The sequence below is a fragment of the Pelecanus crispus genome, chromosome 16, assembly GCF_030463565.1.
Source record: "Pelecanus crispus isolate bPelCri1 chromosome 16, bPelCri1.pri, whole genome shotgun sequence".
Lineage (NCBI taxonomy): Eukaryota > Metazoa > Chordata > Aves > Pelecaniformes > Pelecanidae > Pelecanus > Pelecanus crispus.
Window position 1 is genome coordinate 6567462 of NC_134658.1, and position 23362 is coordinate 6590823.

At 51.3% G+C, this 23362-nt stretch overlaps 3 protein-coding genes across 5 annotated transcripts; all 3 read left to right on the forward strand.

Moving 5' to 3' along the window:
• Positions 1-6786: 6786 nt before the first annotated feature.
• CNR2 (cannabinoid receptor 2) lies at positions 6787-8490 on the forward strand. The gene is made up of 2 exons (XM_075721781.1): positions 6787-6957; positions 7297-8490. Exon 2 carries the CDS (start codon positions 7363-7365, stop codon positions 8410-8412), a length of 1050 nt encoding a protein of 349 aa, XP_075577896.1. The 5' UTR covers positions 6787-6957; positions 7297-7362; the 3' UTR covers positions 8413-8490.
• Positions 8491-10907: 2417 nt separating this feature from the next.
• FUCA1 (alpha-L-fucosidase 1) lies at positions 10908-15951 on the forward strand. Its single transcript, XM_075721780.1, has 8 exons — positions 10908-11254; positions 11872-12006; positions 12227-12364; positions 12961-13066; positions 13507-13707; positions 13916-14106; positions 14962-15061; positions 15757-15951. The coding sequence occupies exons 1-8, from the start codon at positions 10908-10910 to the stop codon at positions 15898-15900; spliced, it is 1362 nt and encodes a 453-aa protein (XP_075577895.1). The 3' UTR covers positions 15901-15951.
• Positions 15952-17585: 1634 nt separating this feature from the next.
• HMGCL (3-hydroxy-3-methylglutaryl-CoA lyase) lies at positions 17586-22954 on the forward strand. 3 transcript variants are annotated; one of them, XM_075721820.1, is made up of 9 exons: positions 17586-17636; positions 17991-18077; positions 18305-18412; positions 18836-18931; positions 19468-19616; positions 20239-20302; positions 20628-20816; positions 20949-21074; positions 21905-22954. In XM_075721820.1, the coding sequence occupies exons 1-9, from the start codon at positions 17586-17588 to the stop codon at positions 22004-22006; spliced, it is 972 nt and encodes a 323-aa protein (XP_075577935.1). In that variant the 3' UTR covers positions 22007-22954. The 3 variants fall into 3 exon arrangements, with proteins under 3 accessions (XP_075577935.1, XP_075577936.1, XP_075577934.1); XM_075721821.1 differs by lacking the exon at positions 17586-17636 and adding an exon at positions 17871-17943 and having other exon boundaries at positions 18016-18077; XM_075721819.1 differs by lacking the exon at positions 17586-17636 and having other exon boundaries at positions 17871-18077.
• Positions 22955-23362: the final 408 nt, after the last annotated feature.

Consider the following 23362-nt stretch of genomic DNA (forward strand, 5'->3'; position numbering starts at 1 on the left):
CAGCAGCAAGAAATGCAAACTGCTGCCAAAACAGTCCTGAAGAACCCAGCAAACCCCTGCACCACTCCCAACATAACAGCTTGGTTACACTTTCTGTGCTTCTGGCTTAAATACCATAAAATCAGGTGCACTGAATTCAGGCAACCCCACCCAACTGAGAGAGGGGCCATTTAAAGCCCACCCAGCCAAGGCAGTCTCTTGGAGCCCTCCTTCAGTGATAGTGTCTTTCAGTTCCCAGTGGTTATGAGTTGGCTGTGCTTCTGCTCAGTACCAGCAGGCAGAGAGACAAAAGTAGAACATGACCTTTATGGGAATGTAAAGCTGATTGTTGACCCTGGCTGTGGGGGTTTTCCCAAAGCAGGGCTGTTCACAGCTGTGTTAGCTGCAGCTGATGCCAAGGGGGAAAAAATCCAAGCTAGAGGGGAACAAAAAGCCCTTACATTACAGGTCAGTCTTTAATGTTTTTTTTTTACTCTGGCAGGACAATTTTTGCTATAAAAGGGAGTCCAGAAACCAAATTACAAGCTTCTAGCTATGCTGTAGTAATAATGTTTCTTTCTTATAACATGTGCTCCTTTGACAGAATGTCTCTCTTTGCAGATAGAGGAAACTTGGGTCTATATTTCGCAGGACCCTGCTAGATGTGAAGCTGTGGCAGAGCAGGGAATAGTTTGGGCCCAAGTGCTGCTTTTCTAATTCGGGACTAGCGTAAAGTGTATTTCTGTTTTTCACTAGCTCTTTAGAGTCTTGTATTTGTTCTTGCAAAGGAAAGTTTGTCAGCTCATGGGAACCTAAATGGAAACCATTATTTTTTGAGACAGAGCTGATAACCCACTGCTTCTCCTTTGCTTATGCAATAGTCTGTGATGCCTTTCATCTTTATTGTGGTTTCTGCACATGAGATCCAGAGAGGGGCTTTCAAAACTGCCCAGCCCTGAGCAGCATCCAAAGGGTCAGACGGGTCCAAGGTCCCAGCTGTGCCTGAGCACCCCGGTGAGCAGGGGAGTCCCCTTCTCCCGGCCAGGGGCCAAGAGGAAGCGCTGGGTTCCCAATTCTGGCTCTTTCTCAAGCGTCCGCAGGCCGATGTCCCCGTGAGTGTTGCGGGCTCCCCTGGAGAGGGCAGCCGAGCCTGGCTGAATGCAGGCGCGCGGCTGAGCTCCAGCAGCTGCTGGTGAACTCCTGAGCCACAAATAATGGCAGAGGGGGAATATATGAAGCAAAGATTTGGAGAGCAGGAGATGTAACTGCTGTTCAAAACCATCACGAATCCACTGAATGGGGGGAACTGGGACCCAAGCAGGAGAGAAGGTTGAGTTCTTGCTTGGGAGAAGATGGGTTGATGGTGCTGGGATGGGGCCGCGCAAGGAGGTTGCAGCTGCCCTGTAGGATGTCGGAGCAGGACCTGCAGCGGGGCAGGGTGATCTAGGGGCTAAGGAGCACGGTCTTTCCTTTGCAGCCAGCGCAGCCCCACTACAGGTTGTATGGTCTTTACCCAATTATAAGGCGGCCAATTCCTTTGGGATTTTGGGCAAACTTGCCTCTACCCACTGACACAGAGCCTCGAGTAACAGGTGGTATTCTCCCGGGTGCTCTGCTGTCACCTGGCAGCTGTTCCTGCTTTCCAGCAGCAAGAGCACAACCTGCAAATAAGCAGCTACAGGCTGCTGCTGCTCCGAGGGGAAGAAGTGGTTAGCAGTGAGGAAGTATGGCTGAGAGCAGGTAGAGCAGAGACCTCAGCCTCTGCAGCCCTGGGTCCATCATGACCACGGGGGTATGATTGTGTAACTTAAGAGCTTAAGCCATTTCCTTTCTCTTCCGCTTGCAAAGAAAATCATCTTACTCTTCTGGCATTAGCAGAGCGTGTTTGTGTATGGAGAAGCGGCTTGCCCACTTTGCGGGGCAGAGAGTTGGGATTCTTGCTGTTAACGGGGCTGGCAAACACGCAGATGGCAGATTTCTGAGCTGGCCCTTAGACCTGCGCACAGCTAGGTATATCCAGATTTTTCCATTTCTGCTTCCTAGCTCTTTTCCTTCCCCTCATCTTCCACTTCCCCAGAGAAATCAGGAAAAGACCTTGAATGCCTCAAACACTGCAGGTACATGGAGGAATCGGAGGGACTGAGCAAATTATCAGTGAGTCGGAGGGTTAGGGTGATTGTGAGATTTGGCACTAGCAGCCAGAAGCAGAACACAAGACCCACAGGGGAAGTGGGGAAGGAAAGAAAACCTGACACGTGTTCACCAAAAGGGTACAAAAGAGAGCAAGAAACCAGAGGAAGAACGTGCACTGATGGATTTCCAGCCCAGGGGAATAAAACAGAATGGTACGAGAAACCCAGATGAAACCAGAAGTGATGTGAAAGGAGAGGGAAGCAGGCGCCGTCTGCAGCTGCACAAACTGCCCTGAGAGCTGGAGGGAAGGGAAGCCCCCGAGCATCCCCAGCCCGCAATGCCAGCGAGAGGAGGTGAGTAGTTTGCGTTTGCTAACCCGTGGGGAGATCCTGCAGCCAAGGATCCTTTTTCTCGCAGCAAAACACATCACACCTTTGAGCCCACAGTGCTGACGCCCACGCACGCAGACTGGGGAGGCTCCGCTGCGCCGGGTTTGTCACGGGGAGATTCCCGGTGTTATTCAGGATAAAGTGCAATGCAATGTGTAACAAAGGCTGGGAAAATTGGGGTTTAGGATGAATACTTTCTTAACGAGAGCACGAAAGGTAAGTGTTTAAATAGCAGACTGCGGACTAACTCTTCACAGCTGGTTTTAGGGAATATTAACGTTGGATATGTCAGAGGTATTTCCAAATGTCTCACAAGCATGGGTACAATACTGAGCTCTCAGGCTGAGCGTTCTGCACAAGTTAGTGTTTATTATGACTCCGCGTGCAGTGGTTTTGGTGGAGTGAGAGAAGCTCTGTTTTGCCATGCTTTGGACCCGAACTGGCATTCGCAGTGCCACTCTGCACCCACACACCCATGTGCTTCGAACGCTGTCACCCCGAGCAGTCACATATGGCCAGATCTGGACTCCGAAAAGAAAGAAAGCATAAACTCTTCAGTGTGGCATTCGTGCCGGACAGTTCTTGCATCAGGGAGGTAACTCTGCTCAGCATTATTTAATATGGTCAGAGGGACAAACTGGGATGCACAGCTATTTCCAAAATAATGGCAAAACTTCTGCAACTAAAACAAGAAATCATATACAAACTAAAATATTTGTAAAGCAAAAGATATTTTGCTTTTTCAGCAAGGGAAATGTCCAAGCATTAATGACAATTTTTGCATAAATCACTTCATATTAGGTGACCACTTAAGACATTTTATTTTATTGTAAAGACCAAATCTCTCAGAAATTCTGTTGATGAAATATTCAAGGCCAGCACTTTCAGAATGCTGCAGGCACATTGCATTGGCTGATTGCAGCAGGAAAATTTACTTTTACGTTATCTAAGCAACCGGGATGTTAACTTATTAATCACACGGATTCTGAGATGTCTGTGTAAATGAAGAAACCATTCCAAGTGATAACAGAAACCGTGCTGCTGCATGCAAGGCGGTGTAAGTCTGACAGCTGAAATCAATCGCAGCAATGCACTGAAATGGAAAAGGACTTTTCACTTGTAGATTTAATTTCCACCGAAGCCAGCGGAGTTATTAGGCTGGAGTGAGTGGGCTCACAAACAGATCTAATGGGAGGAAGGGTTCTCCACTGCTTCTGGGCAGACTTTCCAGTCAGTGAGGCGTGTATCAGAAATATATCGCGTTCCCAAATGTCTTATCTGCATTTTGTTCCTAATAGCTGGGCTTCTTGTTCATTCAGTGCATCACCTCCATTTGCTTCCTTCTGGGGCTCTGCTATTGTTATTGGCACTGTCTGGGGGTTTCTCCATTGCAAGAGACGGGGGTTCCATTGCTTTATTTTGGCAGAATTATTCCCCACCCTGGGAAATCCTGCTGGCAGGAGACACTTTGCTGTGCTGGGAGGAGAATTAATCCTGTGCAGAGGCCCAGGAAATCCCTGCTCTGCTCCCGTGGCTTCCAGGGACCCAGTCCCCCCGTGCCGCAGCCTCCTGGCTCTAAAGGAGGGCAAGAAGCCCCTTCATTCTTTCTTGCTGAGCTGAAACGTCAGCCTGGCGCGCAGGGACTCTGGGCTTGTTGGGCTGGTTGTGGTGGGAATGCAAAGCTGTGCCCGGGGCTGTAATTCCCAAGGAGGTGGAGATGCTGCCCCTCGGAAGAGGGTTTCCACCCTGGAAGTGGGACTTGGCCCATGGAGGATGCCACAGATCAGCTCTCCCCCGGGATCCAGATATGGGCTGGCTTGTTTCCCAGGAGCTGAAGCATGCAGGAGGCAGTGGGCATGAACAAACAAATGATTGAATCCAGAAGCCCATCTGACAAGAGAAAAATGTCCCCTGGGCAGGAAAAAGCAGCCATATGGCCAAAAAAAAAGACAGGCAGTGCAAGGAGAGGGGCTCTTGGCACTGCCCGTGTTTTCACGCTCTAGAGCATCTGCAGAAGAGATCTTGTGCTGGAGCAAAGCCCTGTGCTTTCCCTCACAGACATGGGAGCTGGAAGGAGGGTTTGGGGGAGCTCAGTCAAAACTGCAGAGATTCATCCTTGTCATTCAGCCTGAGACACAACAGATGTGGGAAGAGAAGTTCTGGGCTGGCTGGCTGATTGCAACGAGCACAGCACGGTATTTTGAACGTGAGGGCTTATCTGAATTATGTCAGCTTAATGGAGAGAGCTGTACCAGAACAGCCAGTGCAGGAGTTATTTTGCCATTATAACCAGATTCTCTTCCCAAGCAACATAACGTGAGGGGTAGCATTTTGCTGGCCTTCAGTCTCTTGCCTAGTGTTCACTACAGTTTCCAAGCTCCTAAGTATGTTCGCTGGACATTGCACAACTGCAGATACTGAGAATTTAAGATGGTCCTGGGAATGCTGGCTGCAAGCAATAGATGTCAAGGTGATGCTGGAGTCTGCTTAAGAGGTGTCTTGGTTTGGATGCTGGAGTTTTGGCTGGGGAGTTTTGGATACTCAAGGAGGCAGTTGCTGCCCCGGTGGCCCCTGGTGAGCCCTGAGATATGTCAAAGTCCATCTGTCCGCTAAATCCATCTCTCTCTGGAGGGACAGATGTTGTCAGGTTTAATAACAGCAGTTAGTAATTACTGCTGTCCTTGTAGTGTTTCTGTGAAGAGTTGCAGAGAACAAGAGTGCTGAGATTAGAGTGCAACATCTCTGGTCCTGCGTGATTACCCCATGCCAGAGCCTGATGTAAGAGGAGAGAGGCTTGCTGCAATGCTGAGCCACATTTCAGCCCAAAGTCCAAGACTCCTCCAGTCTGATATGCCAAGAAATGCAAATCAGGGTTGAACTGCTCTGTCTGTAATGTGCACCGAACACCCTGCAACTGCTGATGTTTGAGCCCCGACAGGCAGGCAGGAGCAAAGTGCTGGGGCTCAGGCTCTTCTCCGCGAGCTCCTGGGCAGCTTCTCAAGTGCTGTAGGGTATTTTGCAACTACTGCAAACCACAGAAGCAGTGATGGGTGCCAGGGGACAGGGGAATCAGCAGGGAAGGAAGTGGCGAAGACAGGTATAAAATACACGTCACTGCTAAGACATTGTAGACAGAGGTTTCTTGTGTGTTCATCACTGCTGGCTATTGTGGCCTCTGAAGACAGCTGTTGGCTTTGCTGAATTTCAAAAAATGGAGAAACCACAGATGGTTGGCTACAAGTGCCTGGAGCCCAGCAACACAGCAGCCCAGCCCCTGCACCGCCTGGGTGCCTGCTCCGCTCCTCGGGTAGCTGTAGTCATCACACATGCCATCTGCTGTGCCTTGTGTGTTTTGGACATTTCCTCTCTCGAGAGAGAGCTGATGGCAGGAAGAGACGGTGGCTTGTTTGTTCTGAGGGAACGCTGTCAGCTCAGCGCTTTCCTCCAGCAGCAGGAGCTCATGGTCCCATTGCCTGGATGTGGGATCCTGGGCACTCAAAGCCAGGCGGATGCTTTTGGGAAGGGGGGGTCCTGTCCCATGGGCTTTTGCAGCAGAGCGGTACGACCTGCTGGTGCGTGGCACTCGGGACACAGCATCTTTCTGCTAATAAGGCAGCTTTAGTGTATCCGACAGCCGCCTCTTCATCTGCTCTCTATAACCCAGTCCAGGATGACCCTGTTCCCCCTGTCACATGAGGCAACACAAGGCAGCTGAGCCCTCAATGAAAGTGCATTTGGTTTAAAGCACAAGTATAATTAAGAGCAAGAATGGGAGAAAAATAACATCTGAAGGACGAGCTCATCAGTGTAATGAAGATGGAGGGATTTAAATGCACTAAGCTGCAGAAGTGTAGAGAAAAACATGACTTTGCTGCCACAGAGTGCACTGAGCAGCTCAACATCTGCCTTGGGGAAAGTAAGGCGTTTCCCTCCATCACATCTCTGCTGAAGCTAAAAATACTCATAAAATTAACACAATCCTGGGCATGGATGGGGCTTCTTAGGTTCAGGTGGTCTAACTCCTGCACGTCCCCATTTTTATGTCCAACCTGCACTCTAATATTGATGTTATACAATAGCTTCTAATCACTCTAACCATGGGACAGACTGGCTCATGACACAGGGATTTTGGGGGGAGAAATGCAACTTTAATGAGGCTGACCTTTATAAAACTGCAATGGACAAGCTTAAATATAAACCCAGTCTTGTCATTTTATGTGTTCAAACAGCTTTGGTGAAGAGTAAATGCTTCAAAGTGCACTTTGTGTTCCCAGATGAGCCGCACCGAGCCCCTGGCGGTGCAATATCCCTTGTCCTTCTCCATCCCAGCCATCTCCCGGGGCAGCTTCACTCGGACAGGCTCTTCTCCAGGACCTATCTCCGGACACAGCACAGTGTCACCATGAGCAGTCCCTTCCACCGCTGCTGAACCTGAGCAGTGAATCCCGGAGAATTGGTAAGAGCGGGCCCAGATTTGTACAATTCTGAGCGTTGCTGCTTCCCTCTTGTGGTGAGGAAACAGCCCGAGAGACAGACGTACGGATGTGGTACAGACGTGGTACCCATGGGCTGCAGCAGACGGGTCTCAGCCAAATCACCGGTGGGACAAAGCCTGGATCTCTCCTGGGAAAGGGTGGAAGTTGGCCCCAGTATTTGGGCTGTGGACCTGAAAGTGGGTCTCCCTGGGCTATTTTCTGTTTGCTTGCCTCCCTCTAAAGGGAGGGGTGTGTCCAAGTTGGTTGAATTTATTGCTTATCATGCTCCTGTGAGTCCTCTTCACCTCGGTCTTTTTCAGAGCATCTGAAGAAGTGAGAAGGAAGCAGAAAGGCTCTCTGCAAGCTCCTGGCTCCAGTTAATTACAATGGATATTTGTAAGATACATAAAAACTCTTCCAAGTGCAGTGTGAACGCTATGGAGTGCTTTATGGTCCTCAGCACACAAGCACAGAAGATAAGCATTGCCACGCTGTGTGGCCTCTTTGGGACGCTGTGCATTTTCGAGAACTCTTTGGTGCTGTACTTGATCTTCTCCTCCCCCGGGACCAGGAGAAAGCCTTCCTACCTCTTTATCAGCAGCCTGGCCTTGGCTGACATTCTGGCCAGCATCATCTTCGTCTGTAGTTTTGTTAACTTCCATGTCTTTAATGAAACTGATTTCTCTAAAGAAACGTTCCTGCTGCAGCTGGGAGGGGTAAACACATCCTTCTCTGCCTCCCTGAGCAGTTTGCTGCTGACAGCCCTGGACCGTTACATCTCCATCAGCCGGCCCTCCGAATACAAGCTCCTCATGACGAGGAAGAGAGCATGGATAGCACTGGGGGTGCTCTGGGTGACATGTGCGACCACTGCTTCCCTGCCCCTCCTGGGCTGGAACTGCTGCACGCTCAATTCAACCTGCTCTGAGTTGTTCCCGTTTGTGGATGACAACTATCTGTCAAGCTGGATCTGCTTCATCATGGTCCTGCTGGGATGTATCATCTACGCCTATGCGCACGTGCTAAGGAGGGCTCACCAGCATGTGGCCTACATGGAGAAGCACCAAGTGCAGGTGGGAAAGCAAAACGCCAGGATGAGGATGGATGTCATGCTGGCCAAGACCCTTGTCATGGTGCTGACTGTCCTTGTGCTGTGCTGGTCCCCGGTCCTTGTTCTTATGATCTACAGCATCTTTGCCAGGCTGAGCAATCACCTGCGCAAGGTGTTTGCCTTCTGCAGCACCCTCTGCCTGCTCAATTCCATGGTGAACCCCATTATTTATGCCCTGCGGAGCAAGGAGCTATATTCCTCCCTGAGGATGGTCTTTTCTCGGTTCAGGAGGCAGCTGAAGGCCTCTCAGGAAAGCCCAGAAGCAGACAGCACCCACAAGTCCTCCATGATAGAGACCATCTGCGAGGACATGCGTGTGACATAGGGAGGCAGTCATGGGAAGTCTGTGCTCAGGCTGGCAGAAACAGTCTGGATCACTTTTTTGGTTTTTTTCTCTTCTTATGGAGGTCCTGGGAGATGAGGGATCAGATGCCTGTCATGGAGCCAGCTCCCGCTGATGTTATTCTTAGATGCTGGGACATAAAGTGCACAGACTTACACAGGCAGCCGGTCCCCACGCTGCAGAGATACCGGTGCCACGTCAGTGTGCCAGCCATGAGGCAGCCGATAACACCATGCCCCAGAACAGCAGATCCTCATATTTTATGACAACTCCTCCTGCCTGGTCTCCCACCTGTCCACCAGTAACCTCCTAACCCATTTTTCGTACATTCAGTGGTGTCTTCCTTACACTCCATAAAATATAGCTAACCTCAAGTAAAACACTCCACAGACCTTCAGGTTCTCTAGAAATCCCCAGGTATCACATAACTCTCTCTAAACCCCTTAACTGGGCACGGGCAGAGTTGTATAAGCACCATCAGCAAAGTGCTAATAGCACATCGCTGCGTAGCAGAGGTACATCTATTTATACCAGACTTGAATGCCGTCCCGGGGTGTTATGTATTAGCAGCACAGTGACAAAAGGTCTTCAGGTCCTGGCAAAGGTGGCAGAGAACAACACCAAGTCATGACGAGCTCCCACCGACAGTGAATGCCTCACCGCATCGCGCCGGAGCAGGACCAGCAGCAGCAGGAGGTACCTCAGCCTTTGCTGGGAAAGGTGCAGATGCTTTCTCTGGACTCGCTTGCAGACGGTCCTGGCTAATCATGTCTCACAGCATTTAGGATCATGTTGATTTTAGGATCATGTCGATTTTAGGATCTAATTCATTATGGAAAGCTGAAATGCTCTCACTGTGGCTTATGGACTGTGCTATAGTTGAGGCTTTTGAGGTGGACAGGACCCTACAGGCAGCACGTTTCATTCAGCAAATTTAAGGAAAGCTAACCTGTGCCACGCAGGCGTTTGCTGGATTGTGATTAAACATTAAAGCCATTTTTCAGCCTTTTCTTCCATTAACCTCTGGGGCACAAAATCCTCCAGGCAACAAGTTTAAGCCCAAGCTGGGGCAGGTACTCTGAGCATGAGGAACTCGATAAATGTTTTTGCAAATTGCACAAAAGCAGCACCTTTAGCTGCAAAACCTGCAAGGAGAGCAAAGTGGGACGGGGCCCTTCGCCGGGGCCCTTCGCCAGCGCCCGGGAGAGCAGCAGGGCTCCTGCCGGCTCCCAAAACGCCTCCGACGGGGATGAGCCTGACCCGGGGCACGGCCACCGGGCCCTTGGACTCTGCCCTGTTTCCCTGAGGATGCACCTGGCCCTCACGTGCGGGTTTTGGAACCAGGCCCTGGGCCTGCTCTGGCTGCACAGGAGGGCCGGGGGAGAGGGGCCTGATGGAGCCGGCAGCCATGGGGCCAGCCCCACGGGCTCTCTCCTGGCTCCTCGCGGGATGCACACAGGCTCAAACCGCAGCAAGAGGCACGCGGGCGGCTGCGGTGGGGCAGAGCCGGGCCGGGAGGGAGGGAAGGCTTTCCCTCTTCTTTCCTTGCTGCCTGCTACTCCTTTCTCATCGTCCCCCAGGCTCCTAACCTTATGCACTGCTCCTGTCTCTTTTATTAACAAATGGTTTGCCTCTCGCACTATCCTGTTCCTTCAGTCCTTGTGTTGCTGGTGAAGTCACTGCTTTTGCTGCTTCCGCCCCTCGGGCCGGGGGACACCTTATTCCTGCTTGTAATATTAACGTAAAGGGGAGACTCAGACGGTACATCTGCAACGCTTGGATTTGGCAGTGTTATGGTGACGGTTGGACTCGAGGATCTTAAAGGTCTTTTCCAACCTAAATGATTCTGTGAGTCCGTGAAGGGGGGAGGAAAAGGGCAGCCTGCCCCGCTGCCAGGAGGAGCGCAGCCTCGAACCGGCGGCCCCTCGGTAGCCATGGCGGCTCCTCGCTGTTGCCTCGGTAGCCATGGCGGCCCCTTGCTGTTGCCCCGGTAGCCATGGCGGCGGCTCCTTGCCGTTGCCTCGTTAGCCATGGCGGCTCCTCGCCGTTGCCCCGGTAGCCATGGCGGCGGCCCCTGGCCGTTGCCCCGGTAGCCATAGCAGCCCCTCGCTGTTGACCTGGTAGCCATGGCAGCCCCTGGCCGTTGACCTGGGAGCCATGGCGGCCCCTGGCCATTGCCTCGGTAGCCATGGCGGCCGCCCCTGGCAGTTGCCTCAGTAGCCATGGCGGCCCCTGGCCGTTGCCCCGGTAGCCATGGCGACCCCTCGCCGTTGCCTCGGTAGCCATGGCAGCAGCCCCTGGCTGTTGCCTCGGTAGCCATGGCGGCTCCTCCCCGTTGCCTCGGTAGCCATGGCGGCCCCTCACCATTGCCTCGGTAGCCATGGCGGCCGCCCCTGGCCGTTGCCTCGGTAGCCATGGCGGCCCCTTGCCATTGCCCCGGTAGCCATGGCGGTGGCCGCGCTGACGTCAGGGGCAGCATGGCGGCCGGCGGGCTGCTGTGGCTGGCGGTGGTGGCGCTGGGGCCGGTGTGGGCCGCGCCGCGCTACCGGCCGGACTGGGCCAGCCTGGACGCGAGGCCGCTGCCGGCCTGGTTCGACCAGGCCAAGGTGGGGGTGTTTGTGCACTGGGGGGTGTTCTCCGTCCCGGCCTGGGGCTCCGAGTGGTTCTGGTGGCACTGGCAGGGCGAGCGCCGCGCCGACTACGAGCGCTTCGTGCAGCGCCGGTACCCGCCCGACACCACCTACGCGGACTTTGCGCCCCGCTTCACCGCCCACGACTTCCAGCCCCGCGAGTGGGCCCGGCTCTTCCAGCGGGCTGGTGCCAGGTCAGCGGCGGGTGCCAGCCGGCGGCGGTTGGGGTCCCTGAGGGGATGTGGGGTGGGGTCTGGGGGTCCCTGAGGGTACGGTGAGTCCCTGAGGGGATGAGTGCCACGCCCGGGAGTCCCTGAGGGTATGGGGGAGCCATTTCTGGGGATCTGTGAGGGGATGGGGGTCCCTGGTCACTGAGCGGATGGGGAGAGCCATGTTTGGGGGTCCCTGAGGGGACGGAACAGCTGGGAGAGGATGGGGGGGCTGTGCCTGGGGTCCCCAAGAGGATGCAGGGGTCCCTGAGGGGTCGGAAGGGCCAAGTCTGGGGATCCCTGAGGGACTGGGGGTCCCTGAGCAGTGCTGGAGATCCCTGAGGGGTCATGCCCAAGGTGCTGAGGAGATCATGGGTCTCTCTACTTGCTAAGTCTCGATTGTTCATTCTTTTCCAGCATTAAAATCCATTAAAAACCTCTATTATTGTAGTTGCTTCTAAACTTAAAGGGTAACGAAAGAGGGCTCCTCACAGCATGGTTATTCAGCCCCTTGCTTTTTTAGTGACTGGGTTTGCCAGTGAGGCTGGGGAATCTTAGGTTGTTCCTTTGTCATCCTGATCGAGTCCTTTTTTTCCCCTCAGGTATGTGGTACTGACCACGAAGCATCATGAAGGCTTCACCAACTGGGGGTCACCCGTGTCCTGGAACTGGAATTCTCTGGATACGGGGCCCCACCGCGATCTTGTGGGAGAGCTGGGACAAGCCCTCAGGGAGAGGTACGGCACTGCCAAACTGTGCTGTTCCTTTCATCTGTGTGCATTGAATTCTCCTAGCTGTTCTTGGCAAACAGCGGAAAATGATGAGTTTAATATGAAAAAAGTAGTGCTTGCAAAGTCACGAAATCTGTGAAATAACACCACCAGTAACCTAATCTGCTGCTGGTTCTTAATCCCTGCTGCCAGCCTGACTCTTTCCTCTGTGTTTTCTGTCCTTCAGCAACATACGCTATGGACTGTATCACTCTCTGTTGGAATGGTTTAATCCACTCTATCTAGCTGACAAAGAAAGTGGCTTCAAGACCCAGAACTTCGTTTTAAAGAAGACCATGCCAGAACTTTATGATCTTGTCTTAAAGTAAGAGCTGCGACCAGTTAGGAATCAAGAGCATTTCCTGGTTTCAGTACTGTACAGAAAGATGCAAAGTGGATGCAGAGAAGAGAGGTGGTAAATGTTAATTTTTGCCAAGGCAAATCTGTTTACTTATCGGTAATGGTTTGCGGTAATTAGAAAACGGGTTCACATTTGCCCTGTGGACAGTCTAATTTGTAGAATATGGTAGGGACAAATTTTTTGTACAAGAGCAATTCCCTTTAATCCTTGCCTTGCTTCCCCTTGTTGACAAAAATAAGAGGCTTGGACACATGTTGCTCAGAATGGCCGTTGTCTCAGGTCAAGAATGTGCCTTGTAATTGCCTTTGAGATGCAAACTTCTGGTTTTTGGAAGAATTGCATCCTCTCTTGAGCTGTGATCATCAATACATCATTCTTTGCTGCTGCAAGAACCTCACTTAAAGCTTTGTCTGAAGCAGAAAGTGATAGCATAAACGTCCTGGTAATGTCAGGCAATAGGAAGAGGAAGTGAAGCTAGACTCCAGACACAAGAAACACAGTGCTTCCTTTGTGGTGGGAGAAAATAAGCCATTTTGAAATAACGTTCATCTCTCTGTTAGATATAAACCAGATTTGATTTGGTCGGATGGAGACTGGGAAGCTCCGGAGTCATACTGGAATTCTACCTCTTTCCTTGCCTGGCTTTATAACGATAGTCCCATCAAGGTATCGCTTTCAGCTCTCCCTCATGGCCACTAGCATTTTATGGGGATATTTATGGTCTGGCAGCAGCGAGATCTGAATGTGATCAAATCAGAAACCCGCTTGACAGATGCCAGATGTGCTTTGTTCTTTCACAGGAAATAAGCAGCTCACACTGTGCTCCTACGAGAAGACACTAGTGTCCTTTTCAGCACACACGCGGGAGGCTCAGAGGCCAGGAATGTTGTTGCCTCACCTTCTACCTGAGTGAATAGAGAGAGGTTCTCCCAGAGAGGGATTCAGCCTTCTCTTGATGATCCCCTCTCTCTTTCCACTGATTACACAGGGGGTTTTAGGTGCTTACCTCCTAACTGAGATGCCTTTGCTAACTTAGGAGGGATGAACGCAAGCTGAAAAATCCAAGACAAAACTTTCTCCCTACTGAGCTTTGTTTCTTCTTTCAGGACACTGTTGTTGTTAATGATCGTTGGTGTAATAACTGCTCTTGCCATCATGGAGGCTACTACAATTGTGCAGACAAATACAAGCCAGGGACCCTGCCAACTCACAAGTGGGAGATGTGCTCCTCCATTGACAAGCATTCCTGGGGCTATCGAAGCAACATGAACATTGCTGAGTTAATGGATGAAGCAAGTATCATTGAGGTAAGAAATCTGAAATGAAAACATGTGGGGGAGTTACTAAGAATTAGAGGTTTCCTTCATCCTCCTACTTGCAGAAAGAGTTGTCATGTGTTTCGTACAATCAGGCTGGAGTTAAAGGAGCAGTTGATGAGGGCAAAGCCCTCCTCAGGTTTCTTTGTTGTCAGGAATGAAGATAATGCAATTTGTTACTTTGGTTTATCTGTCACAGGAGCTAGTGCAGACTGTGAGTTTTGGAGGCAACTACCTTCTCAATGTGGGACCTACAAAAGAAGGGGTGATTGTTCCCATCTTCCAAGAAAGACTTCTGGCCCTTGGGAGGTGGCTGGACACTAACGGGGAGGCAATTTATGGATCGAAACCATGGAGAGTACAGATGGAGAACAGCACAGACACGGTCTGGTAAGGACTCTGTTGCTCAATACCATCTGGGCTGGGACTTCCAGAGCTGACGTTTCTTTCTTATTTGCTCTTAAATTTGGTACACTGAAGTGTTGTCATCAGGCAACGCAGAGGGTGTTTAGGTAATAAACGCAATCAGAGTGCTCGGTTACTGCCCCATGGTGTTATCTAAGGAATATCTTGCTTGAAAGAAGAGAATAAAAATCAGGACTTCATTCATCTTGCTTGATTTGGAAAAAAACAACTCTTCCTTTAAAAAAAATTCCATGCTGCTGCTGTCAGGACTGTTCAAGCAGCGGTCCTGCCTAGTTTGAATTGGATGATCTTAAAGGTGTTTTCCAACGTAAACGAATTCCACAAATGTAGTTCATCTAAACGCATACCGATGGTAAATGTAGTGATGTTTGCTTTTAAGCTGTTATATAATAGTACTAATCGCTGTTACCCAACTGTTAGATTTATACTGAGAAGGGCATAGTGAGTCAAGAGCCAGAAATTGCTCCAAAACGGAGTTATTTGTTTTCCTCAAGTGTGCCCAAGTGTGTTCAGTCTAGAAATGCAGAGCAATGATCAGGATAAGACAGCGCATCCACTCTGTTGACCACAAGCTGAGGCAAGGACAGATTGGCAAATGACATTTGCTTTTAGGAAGCATGCACAGACTTTGTTTGGGTTTCATCAGCCAGTGCTGACTGGCTAAATGGTAAGTCCAAGGTGACAGATTTTGGAATGAGGGGGAAGTAGGTGACCCCTGTGTGGTGACAGCCAGTGTCCTCGTGCTCTCTGGAAGGGTCAAGCTCGTGTCTGGTTCTCTCTGATGGGGCTCTTCACCTTGCTGAACTCTTTCTCTCTTAGGTACACTTCTAAGGGACCAGTTGTCTATGCCATCTTTCTGATCTGGCCTCTGGACAATGTTTTGGAGCTGTCCTCGCCCGTTCCATCCCCAGCCACACAAGTAAGGAAATTGAAAAAAAGATAACGCACTCTGAGAGCCCACCTTGGGCACTTGTGGGCTGAGAAGGTCCAACCTGACTTCATCGGGAAACCAGGGAGAGTGTGGAAGTTGTCATGCCATACTTGTTCTGGGATGCTCTGGCCTCCCTCCAGATCCTTGCAGCATCCCAGGTGATTCTCCAGGCTCACTGTTAACACAGAACATTGGCTAGAACTTGCCAGGACAGGCTCGTAGTCTGCCATAGAATAGGCAGAAACACTTCTCCCCCAGAGTCTTTTGATCCTATTGACACAGGGAGGTGAAGTAAGTAACACACCTCACACATAGAAGGCATCACTGGTATTGCATCTCAAATTCAAATCGGGTACACTGACCCGCTCATTGTAAATGTAATTGTGAGTGACGCAAATGCTGGAGTGCCCTTTGCTCTAAACAAACAGAGGTAAAGCCTTCCCAGTTTAAAAAAAAAAAAAAAAAAAAAAAACCAACAGACTGCAGTCAAATCTCTGGCCCCAAAATATCCCATGTGTTACCTTTTGTGCACTGTGAATGATGGGTGGAAATGTGCAGGACTGCTTTGAATGTGTGGGAAATGCTGTCAGAGACTGCAAACGTGTTTTGGGTGTACTGGGGTATTCGAATGGGAAGTACCTGTGTGAGCTACCGCTGAGTGTTTCCCCTGCCCTCCTCTGCAGGTGACGATGTTGGGTTTTGCAGGGACTCTGAAGTGGCAGGAGTCCCCAGGTAAAGGAATGCTCATAACCTTGTCCCCCAACATGCTTCTGTCTCCTCTACCTCCTCAGTCTGGCTGGACTGTCAGGCTTGAGGGTGTGAAGTGACGGCTGCGGGATGAAAGCAGCAGTCTCCCCCTGCTTTTGTTTCAAATTGAGTCTAAGAGGATTTTTCATTTATTGTTGAATAAAACATTTTTCTCTTAAGAGACTTTCTCTTCTAATTCCTTTTGCCTGTAAGCGATCTGCTTATCAGTGGACCTTGTTTGGCAGCAAAGGACTGACCTCTCTGCTCAGCAGTGGGAGGTTGGGATGCCCTTTGCAGTATTCTGCTGGCATGTGATAGCCCGTGAGCCAAACATCTGCGCTTGGAACAAAGTTTTTTGATGTAAAGCTGGGCTTCTTGGCGGATGTTACTGCTTTGCTGCTGTGATTACGGGTGGGTGTTGGTGGGAGACTGAACAGAGTTAGCATGGGGTGGTTAAGAGGACCTGCTTTGGGGTGTCAGGCCAGGCCACGTAGCACTGAGGTATTAGCGCGTGAAGCTGACAGATCACGCGGCCAAAGAGGAGATGCGTGTGTTGCTGGCGAGAGGCCTTGGGCTGCTAGAGCAGCTGACAGGACGCGGAGCAGCAGGAGCTGCGTCCCCATTCACGTGTGCGTAGCCAGCGCTGGTGAGCCAGGCGACGCACGGCGGCAGGGTCTGCACCTCCCAGGCAGCAGGAGCGGGCCCTGCTGCTTCCCTGGCTTAATTACTCATTGAAATTAATTTGGATAACCAATGTGATACTCTTATCCGTGGAATCGTGAAGCCTTGCATGTGATGGGCATGTTCTAATGAAGACCAACCCCAGTGCCATCACAGATTCCTGCCTGTGATGTACTTGCACAAAAATAGGTACTCGATGAGATGCGCTGTATTACTTTGGTACCGATTGAAACAATTGTGATCACATACTTCCATCACAAATAAATGTAATGGGAGCTTGTTGTTTGGAGAGGTCTAGAAGGAATCAGCTATAGGAAATCATGGTCTAATACAAATCCATTAAGGAACTTTTATTTATAGGCTGGTGGAGATAGGTATAAGCAGAAGAGGTTTTGTTCTTATGTGAATTTGGCAGAGAAGCTGCTGTTCTGAATTGAACCTCTGACTTCTGCTGTTTCAGTGAAATAAGATTTCCTGCGTTGATGTCAAACTTCTCTGAGAAGGGTTGAACAGTATCTACTTAAATGGTGAAACCCCTCATAATGGCGTGTGTTTCTGCGGCGCAGTTGTTGTGAAGGCCCCACAACGTTGCATACAGGCTTTATTTTGTCACTCTATGATGCGGTGCAAGCAGAAGTTGCCGGAACACCGAAGAGTCGAGCGCAAGCTAAGGCGCAGGGCTGGGACACGCGCTGAGCTGGTGCTGTAGGGGCTGTTACTCAATTGACAAATAATGATCTGTGCTGATGAATCTGTGCGGACTTCAGAGAACTGGCACTGCCTGCCAGGGACCCGCTTACTCACGGGAGCATCACCCCGGCTCCGGCGATGACGTTGTTATGAACACACAAGAGGGGAAAAAAAAAAAAAAAAAAAAAGGGACAACAGAGCAATGGCCTTTTTGTCTCCCCACCCCATCACGCTGGTAACCTCTGGTGCGGGGAGGGGGCCCATCCAAAACAAACAGCCCGTGTTTATTTAGCGGTCCGAGCCAGCAGAAAAGCCACGGTATAAGTGAGCGGCGGCGCGGAGACGGCGCACAGTGCCGGTGTCGCAGGGAGCCGTGCCGGTGTCGCAGGGAGCCATGCCGCAGTGCGCCACCGCATCGCTGCCGCGGGACGGCCCGCGGGGACAGGTACGAGCCGGGGCTCTCGCTCCCCCGCCGGCGCCCCGGGACGGGCAGCGGGGCCCTTCGCGGCCGGAGGGAGCGGAGGGGGCAGCGGGGGCTGCGCGGCGCCGGGGCGAGGGGGTCCGGGCCCCACGTGGGGAGCGCGGGAGCGCCGGTGTCACGTGACCGCGAAGCCACGCCCCTCTCTGATCACGTGTGGGGGCGTGGGCGCGGTCACGTGAGAGCGAGCGGGCGGGCGTGATGGCGGCGGCGCGGCGGCTGCTGCCGCCCTGGGCGCCGTGGCTGCGGCCGGGGAGCGGGGCCGGGGAGCGGGGCCGCGGGGCCCGGCTGACGCTGTCCCTGTCGTCCCTCTCTCCCCAGGGCAGCGCCGCGGCGGCGGCCGGAGCCTTCCCGAAGCGTGTGAAGGTGGTGGAGGTGGGGCCGCGCGACGGGCTCCAGAACGAGAAGGTAGGGGCGGGCCTCAGCCTCCCCCCGCGCCTCCCCTCGGCACCGGGGCCTCGCCCCGGCCAGACACCCGGAACGTGCTTCTGCCTCGCCGACGGGGCTGGCTTTCTTGGGGCTTTCTTATCAAATGCCGCTTTTTGATGTTGGAAGAGGAGGGGGGGGTTTGCAGTGGCGGAAAAGTTTGTTGTGAAAATAGTAACTTCAGGTCGTTCTTCTTTTCTTCTTCTTAGAATGTTGTACCGACACCCGTGAAAATCAATTTAATCAATATGCTGTCAGAGACGGGGCTTCAGGTTATAGAGGCCACCAGCTTTGTTTCCCCCAAATGGGTTCCCCAGGTCAGTATTCAAACGGGATTTACAATTGCGTGCTATAAAAATGCCTAATAATAGATAGTAATCCAATGAAAAGATTCCACTTGCTCCAAAATCCTTGTTACCGTAACTTGTAACTGGGCCAGAAGCAGCAAAGACAAATAAAAGATCTTGCGATATCCCAGGCCTTCCCTTTGGACCCTGCAAAAGAGCAAACGTACAGCCCAAATACAAACGGCCGGTTGTGCGCATGTTGGCACTGGCTTGGCGGGGTGACTGAACTATGATCCTTCACAGGGTGCAGTGCTCTTTGCTCTTCAGAGGCCCATTTCTCTTATTTCTAAGTATTGCTGTCCCAGTTCGTAAAAATAAATTAAAAAAATAAATTTATAGTTTGCAAAAGTGGACGTTGTCACCCTTAGAAACCTTTCCTTGTTTACCTTGCAGATGGCTGACCATACTGAAGTCATGCAAGGAATTAATAAGTTGCCTGGTATTAGTTATCCTGTGCTGACCCCTAATCTGAAAGGATTTCAGGCAGCGGTAAGAGCTGGCAGCGTCTGAACGTTCTCGGTGCCTCACGTGCAGGGTTGCCCACGAAGGAATGTTTCACCTGCGGTTAAGGGTGGGAAATGCGTCTTTCGTTTTGGCAGGCAGCAGTCTCCTCTTGTAGTTCCTTTACAAGGGATCATTTTGCTGGGGAAACAGAAACCTGTTGTTTATAATAGAAAATACCTTGATACATTTTCTGTTATTAAAAAAGTAATCTATTTTAATTGGCAGTGATGCTTTCAGTCTTATCTGCATGTCCCCCAGCTCTCCGGACTACATCCAGCAGATGTAGCTTTACTGCTGTATCTGTAACTTTACACTTCTTTGAAGACAAACTTGGATGTGTCATTGTGTTTTTGTTGTAGAAGGAACTGAGGAAAGAATTGGGTTATTCGAGGAAGAATTGGGGAAAAAATACTTTTTATAAAATATTTTTTATAAAATGAGAGAACTGTAGTCATGGTTATGCTTGTCATTGCCCTTGCAAGAGAAATCGGCTTGCTTTAATTTACACTTTCTGTTGGCAGGTGGCAGCAGGGGCCAAGGAAGTGTCGATCTTCGGAGCAGCATCTGAGCTCTTCACCAAGAAGAACATCAACTGTTCCATAGAGGAGAGTTTGGAGAGGTTCGATGAAGTGATGACTGCAGCGAGAGCGGCCAGCATTCCTGTCCGGGGGTAAGGAGTTTCTGCTGCGAACTTAGCATCGAGCAGGTCACGTGGGGAGATGAGACTGCTTGAATTTATCTCTTTGGAGTCCAGCCCATGCAGCGCTGGGGAGTGGGATTTCTTTTAAACTTTACCTTTTTTGGGGGGGTGTCTCTCTATCTGGATGGGTGCAAGCAGATGTGAGCTCAGTGCAATGAGAAGCATTAATTTGGAAACACCATCACGCTCACACGGTTTCAGATGCTCACTTGGTGCAAAGCCTGTACCACTCGTGACACTTTGCGCTCTTCCAGATGGATTCACCCTTCGTGTAATTATTCTGTCTTCAGCTTTACCAAATGATCCAAAATAATACTAGCTTCTTGGCAGACATTCCACATGGAAGTGTGTAGATCTACAAACCTAACAGTCCTGCGTACTCTTGCCTTGGCAAATTTTTCACGTCCGTGGAAGAAGTAATTCTTGAGTAGTTAATTATGTAAGCTTTATCCACTGGACTGATTTTTAGAATATGAAATTAATTCTTCCATTGTATAGAGCATGCAAGACACTGCATGAGTCTTGGCTAATTTGGCCAGTATAATCTCACTTTGGTTCTCTAGCTAAAGGTGTGTATTATTTTTAACCACAGATACGTTTCCTGTGTCCTTGGTTGTCCCTATGAAGGGAAGATTTCTGCAGCTAAAGTTGCAGAGGTGAGTTCATCATAAATATAACCAGAATTTCTGAGAGGTTTTTGGCTCCCTTTTATGGGTGTGAATTGGGCACTGCGGGCTGGAGGATGTGTCAGACCATTTAACCACAGACTGAGGGAAGACCGGGGAAGGTCACAGCTAGCTGCCAGCACAGGGAGGGGGAAGGCTGGATCTAGCCAAAATGGATTGGGGAATTCAGGGAGAAGCCTCCTGGCTGTTGTCCCCATGGCTGCTGTGCTCCGATTCCTCTGTCTGGCAGGGCTCCAGCTCTGGGGAAGGGAATGACAAAGCTGCCCTTTTAGTAAGCATCTTGGCTTTTGGACAGGTCTCAAAGAAAATGTACTCGATGGGATGCTACGAGATTTCCCTTGGTGACACCATTGGCGTTGGGACCCCAGGGAGCATGAAGGAGATGCTGACAGCAGTCATGAAAGAGGTGCCAGTTGGGGCTCTTGCTGTTCACTGCCATGACACCTACGGGCAAGCTCTTGCCAACATCTTGGTAGCGCTTCAGGTAAGATTCTCGCTTTGCAGTATAGCATCCTTCCTTGAGGGTTTTTTGTGCTTGCTTGTGAACCGTAGATTTGAGGAGCAGGACAACAGTTTGTAACCTTTAAGAGTTTACTGATAGTGGGTTTGTTCGCAGATGGGCGTGAGCGTGGTTGATGCTTCCGTCGCTGGCCTTGGAGGCTGCCCCTATGCCCGAGGAGCTTCGGGAAACGTTGCTACGGAGGACTTGGTGTACATGCTGAATGGCCTGGGCATCCACACGGTAAGCACGAGCAGCTGCTGCCTGCAGCAGCTGAGCCTCTCACACGATGGCTCTGTTCAGGCTTCATATCATAGAATCATGGAATGCTTTGGGTTGGAAGGGACCTTTAGGGATCACCCAGCCCAGCCCCTGCAGTGAGCAGGGACAGCTTTAACCAGAGCAGGGTGCTCAGAGCCCCGTCCAGCCTGGCCTGGGATGTTTCCAGGGATGGGGCCTCCACCGCCTCTCTGGGCAACCTGTGCCAGTGCTTCACCACCCTCATTGTAAAAAATTTCTTCCTTATATCCAGTCTAAATCTCCCCTCCTTTAGTTTAAAACCATTACTCCTTGTCCTGTCACAACAGGCCTTGCTAAAAAGATTGCCCCCATCTTTCCTATAGGCCCCCTTCAAGTACTGAAAGGCCACAATAAGGTCTCCTCGCAGCCTTCTCCAGGCTGAACAACCCCAACTCCCCCAGCCTGTCCTCGCAGGGAAGGTGCTCCAGCCCTCGGATCATTTTTGTGGCTTCAGTGGGGGGTTCAAAACTTGGCCCAGGGAGCCTGAGTGTAGCTGCAAGGGTTGCTCCGGCTCTGCCGTGTCTTGCCGTGCCAATCCCACCCCCACCGGCTGGAAGCATTCCCTCCTCTCCCTTTTTCAGCGCTCTGCGATTTAACCCTCACTGTCAGAACCACACTAGCGAGCAGCAGGCACTCGCAGCCTCGTTAAAGTACCCTTCGGGCTCCCTCACCCCCTGCGAGTCTCTCCCAGTGACACCGGTTGTTACTGGGCAGCTTTATGTGGCAGAACTGGTACCAATGCGCGTTGTATCTTTTTTTTTTTCCCCATGAAGGGTGTGGATCTGCAGAAGCTGATGGACACAGGCACGTTTATTTGCAATGCTCTCAACAGACGAACCAATTCCAAAGTGTCCCAGGCATCTTGCAGACTGTGATACTGCATCGAGTTTCTCCTCGGATCAAGAGGAAAGCAAGGATCTGGCGTTGGCCGGGTTTCCCTCTGTTCTGCTGCCTCTGATCTTCAGTGCTCCTTCCAGGCTCAATGCTTGAGAGGAAATGCATAATTCACCAGAATCTATGAAGAAATGAAAAAAAATGAGAATATTATATTCAACCTTGAAGACGTTAGCCATTTGCCTTAGAGAAGGGAGGACGCGGATGGGCTGAGGGAGAAGCGGACGCACCGCTTGCCTTCTCGCAGAGAGCTCTGGCACCAGCTCAGAGCAACATCCGGTAACTTCTACGTCGAGAGTGCGTTGTCATAAACTACCAGCAAAGGATAAACCACAGCTTTTCCCATTTGAGCACTTCTCCAGGTCAGGCTTGACCCTTCTTCCCTTCTCTCTCCTCACTACAAATGTTAAGACTGAAATCGAAAGGCTCCCCTTCGTCATTCGAGCGTCAAGGACCAGCCTTGGACCCTCTGTCTTAGCATTTAGGATTGTAATAAAGGGTTGTATCTGTTGTAAGATACTTCTAAATACTAGGAGTAATGAACACATTATTTAATGTTCTAAACCGTCAGAAATTTGGTTTAACGAAACCAGTTAAAGAGCTTTTGCTGCTGGTTTGGTTCCAAGTGCCTCTTCTACCAGCCCTCAGTGTGGAAACGCTGCATCATCATGGGCTTATTCTGTACGCACGTCTACTCACTGTAGACAGGTCCTAGGGAAGTATCCCCTTATCTCCTATTTAAAATAATTTATTTAATAGTTTATTTGTGAGACTGGAGACAAGTGCAGAAACCTTGTCCTTCCATGGGGTGGTTTGTAGCTGCGTGCTGCGCCTTCCTCTGACTGCCCCAGCGTGCTACATACAGGACCGTCCCTCCGCCTCTCTCCACATCCCTTAAAATAAGCTGTAACAATTAAATAAACCGTAACGCTGAGATAATCCTGAATCGGTGAATTCATGGGTGGGTTTAAACCTGGGGCTCAGTGCCCTGCGCCCGCCGCCAGGGGGCGCTGCGAGACTGGGCGCTCCCCGCAGCCATTGGTCCGGCACTGACCACTCTCCGGGCTCCGCCCACTCTCACGGCCCGCCAATGGCCGCCGTCCCTCTAGGCTGCGCCCCGCCCCGCGGAGGGCGTGGTCGCCGCACCCCGCGCATGCGCGCCCCGCGGCTTTTTGTCCCCGCCGCCGCGCCGTAGCGGCAGCCGCCGGGACACGTTTCCATGGGAGAGCGGCGCGCGTGGCACCGCGGGGGGCGGGGAGAGCGGCCGGGCCTTAAAGGAGCCGCACCCGGCGGGGAGGCAGAGCGAGGGCGGCGGCGGCGGGAAGCGACCGGAGCAG

What these genes read in the sequence shown, in the direction of transcription:
- CNR2 (XM_075721781.1), top strand. Translation starts at nt 7,363, where the DNA reads ATGGATATTTGTAAGATACATAAAAACTCTTCCAAGTGCAGTGTGAAC.
- HMGCL (XM_075721819.1), top strand. Translation starts at nt 17,871, where the DNA reads ATGGCGGCGGCGCGGCGGCTGCTGCCGCCCTGGGCGCCGTGGCTGCGG. An exon ending in TGAAAGGATTTCAGGCAGCG is followed by an intron (nt 18,932 to 19,467) that starts GTAAGAGCTGGC and finishes TTCTGTTGGCAG; the next exon opens with GTGGCAGCAGGGGCCAAGGA. An exon ending in CTGCAGCTAAAGTTGCAGAG is followed by an intron (nt 20,303 to 20,627) that starts GTGAGTTCATCA and finishes GCTTTTGGACAG; the next exon opens with GTCTCAAAGAAAATGTACTC.
- FUCA1 (XM_075721780.1), top strand. Translation starts at nt 10,908, where the DNA reads ATGGCGGCCGGCGGGCTGCTGTGGCTGGCGGTGGTGGCGCTGGGGCCG. An exon ending in ATGAAGCAAGTATCATTGAG is followed by an intron (nt 13,708 to 13,915) that starts GTAAGAAATCTG and finishes TATCTGTCACAG; the next exon opens with GAGCTAGTGCAGACTGTGAG. An exon ending in AACAGCACAGACACGGTCTG is followed by an intron (nt 14,107 to 14,961) that starts GTAAGGACTCTG and finishes TTTCTCTCTTAG; the next exon opens with GTACACTTCTAAGGGACCAG.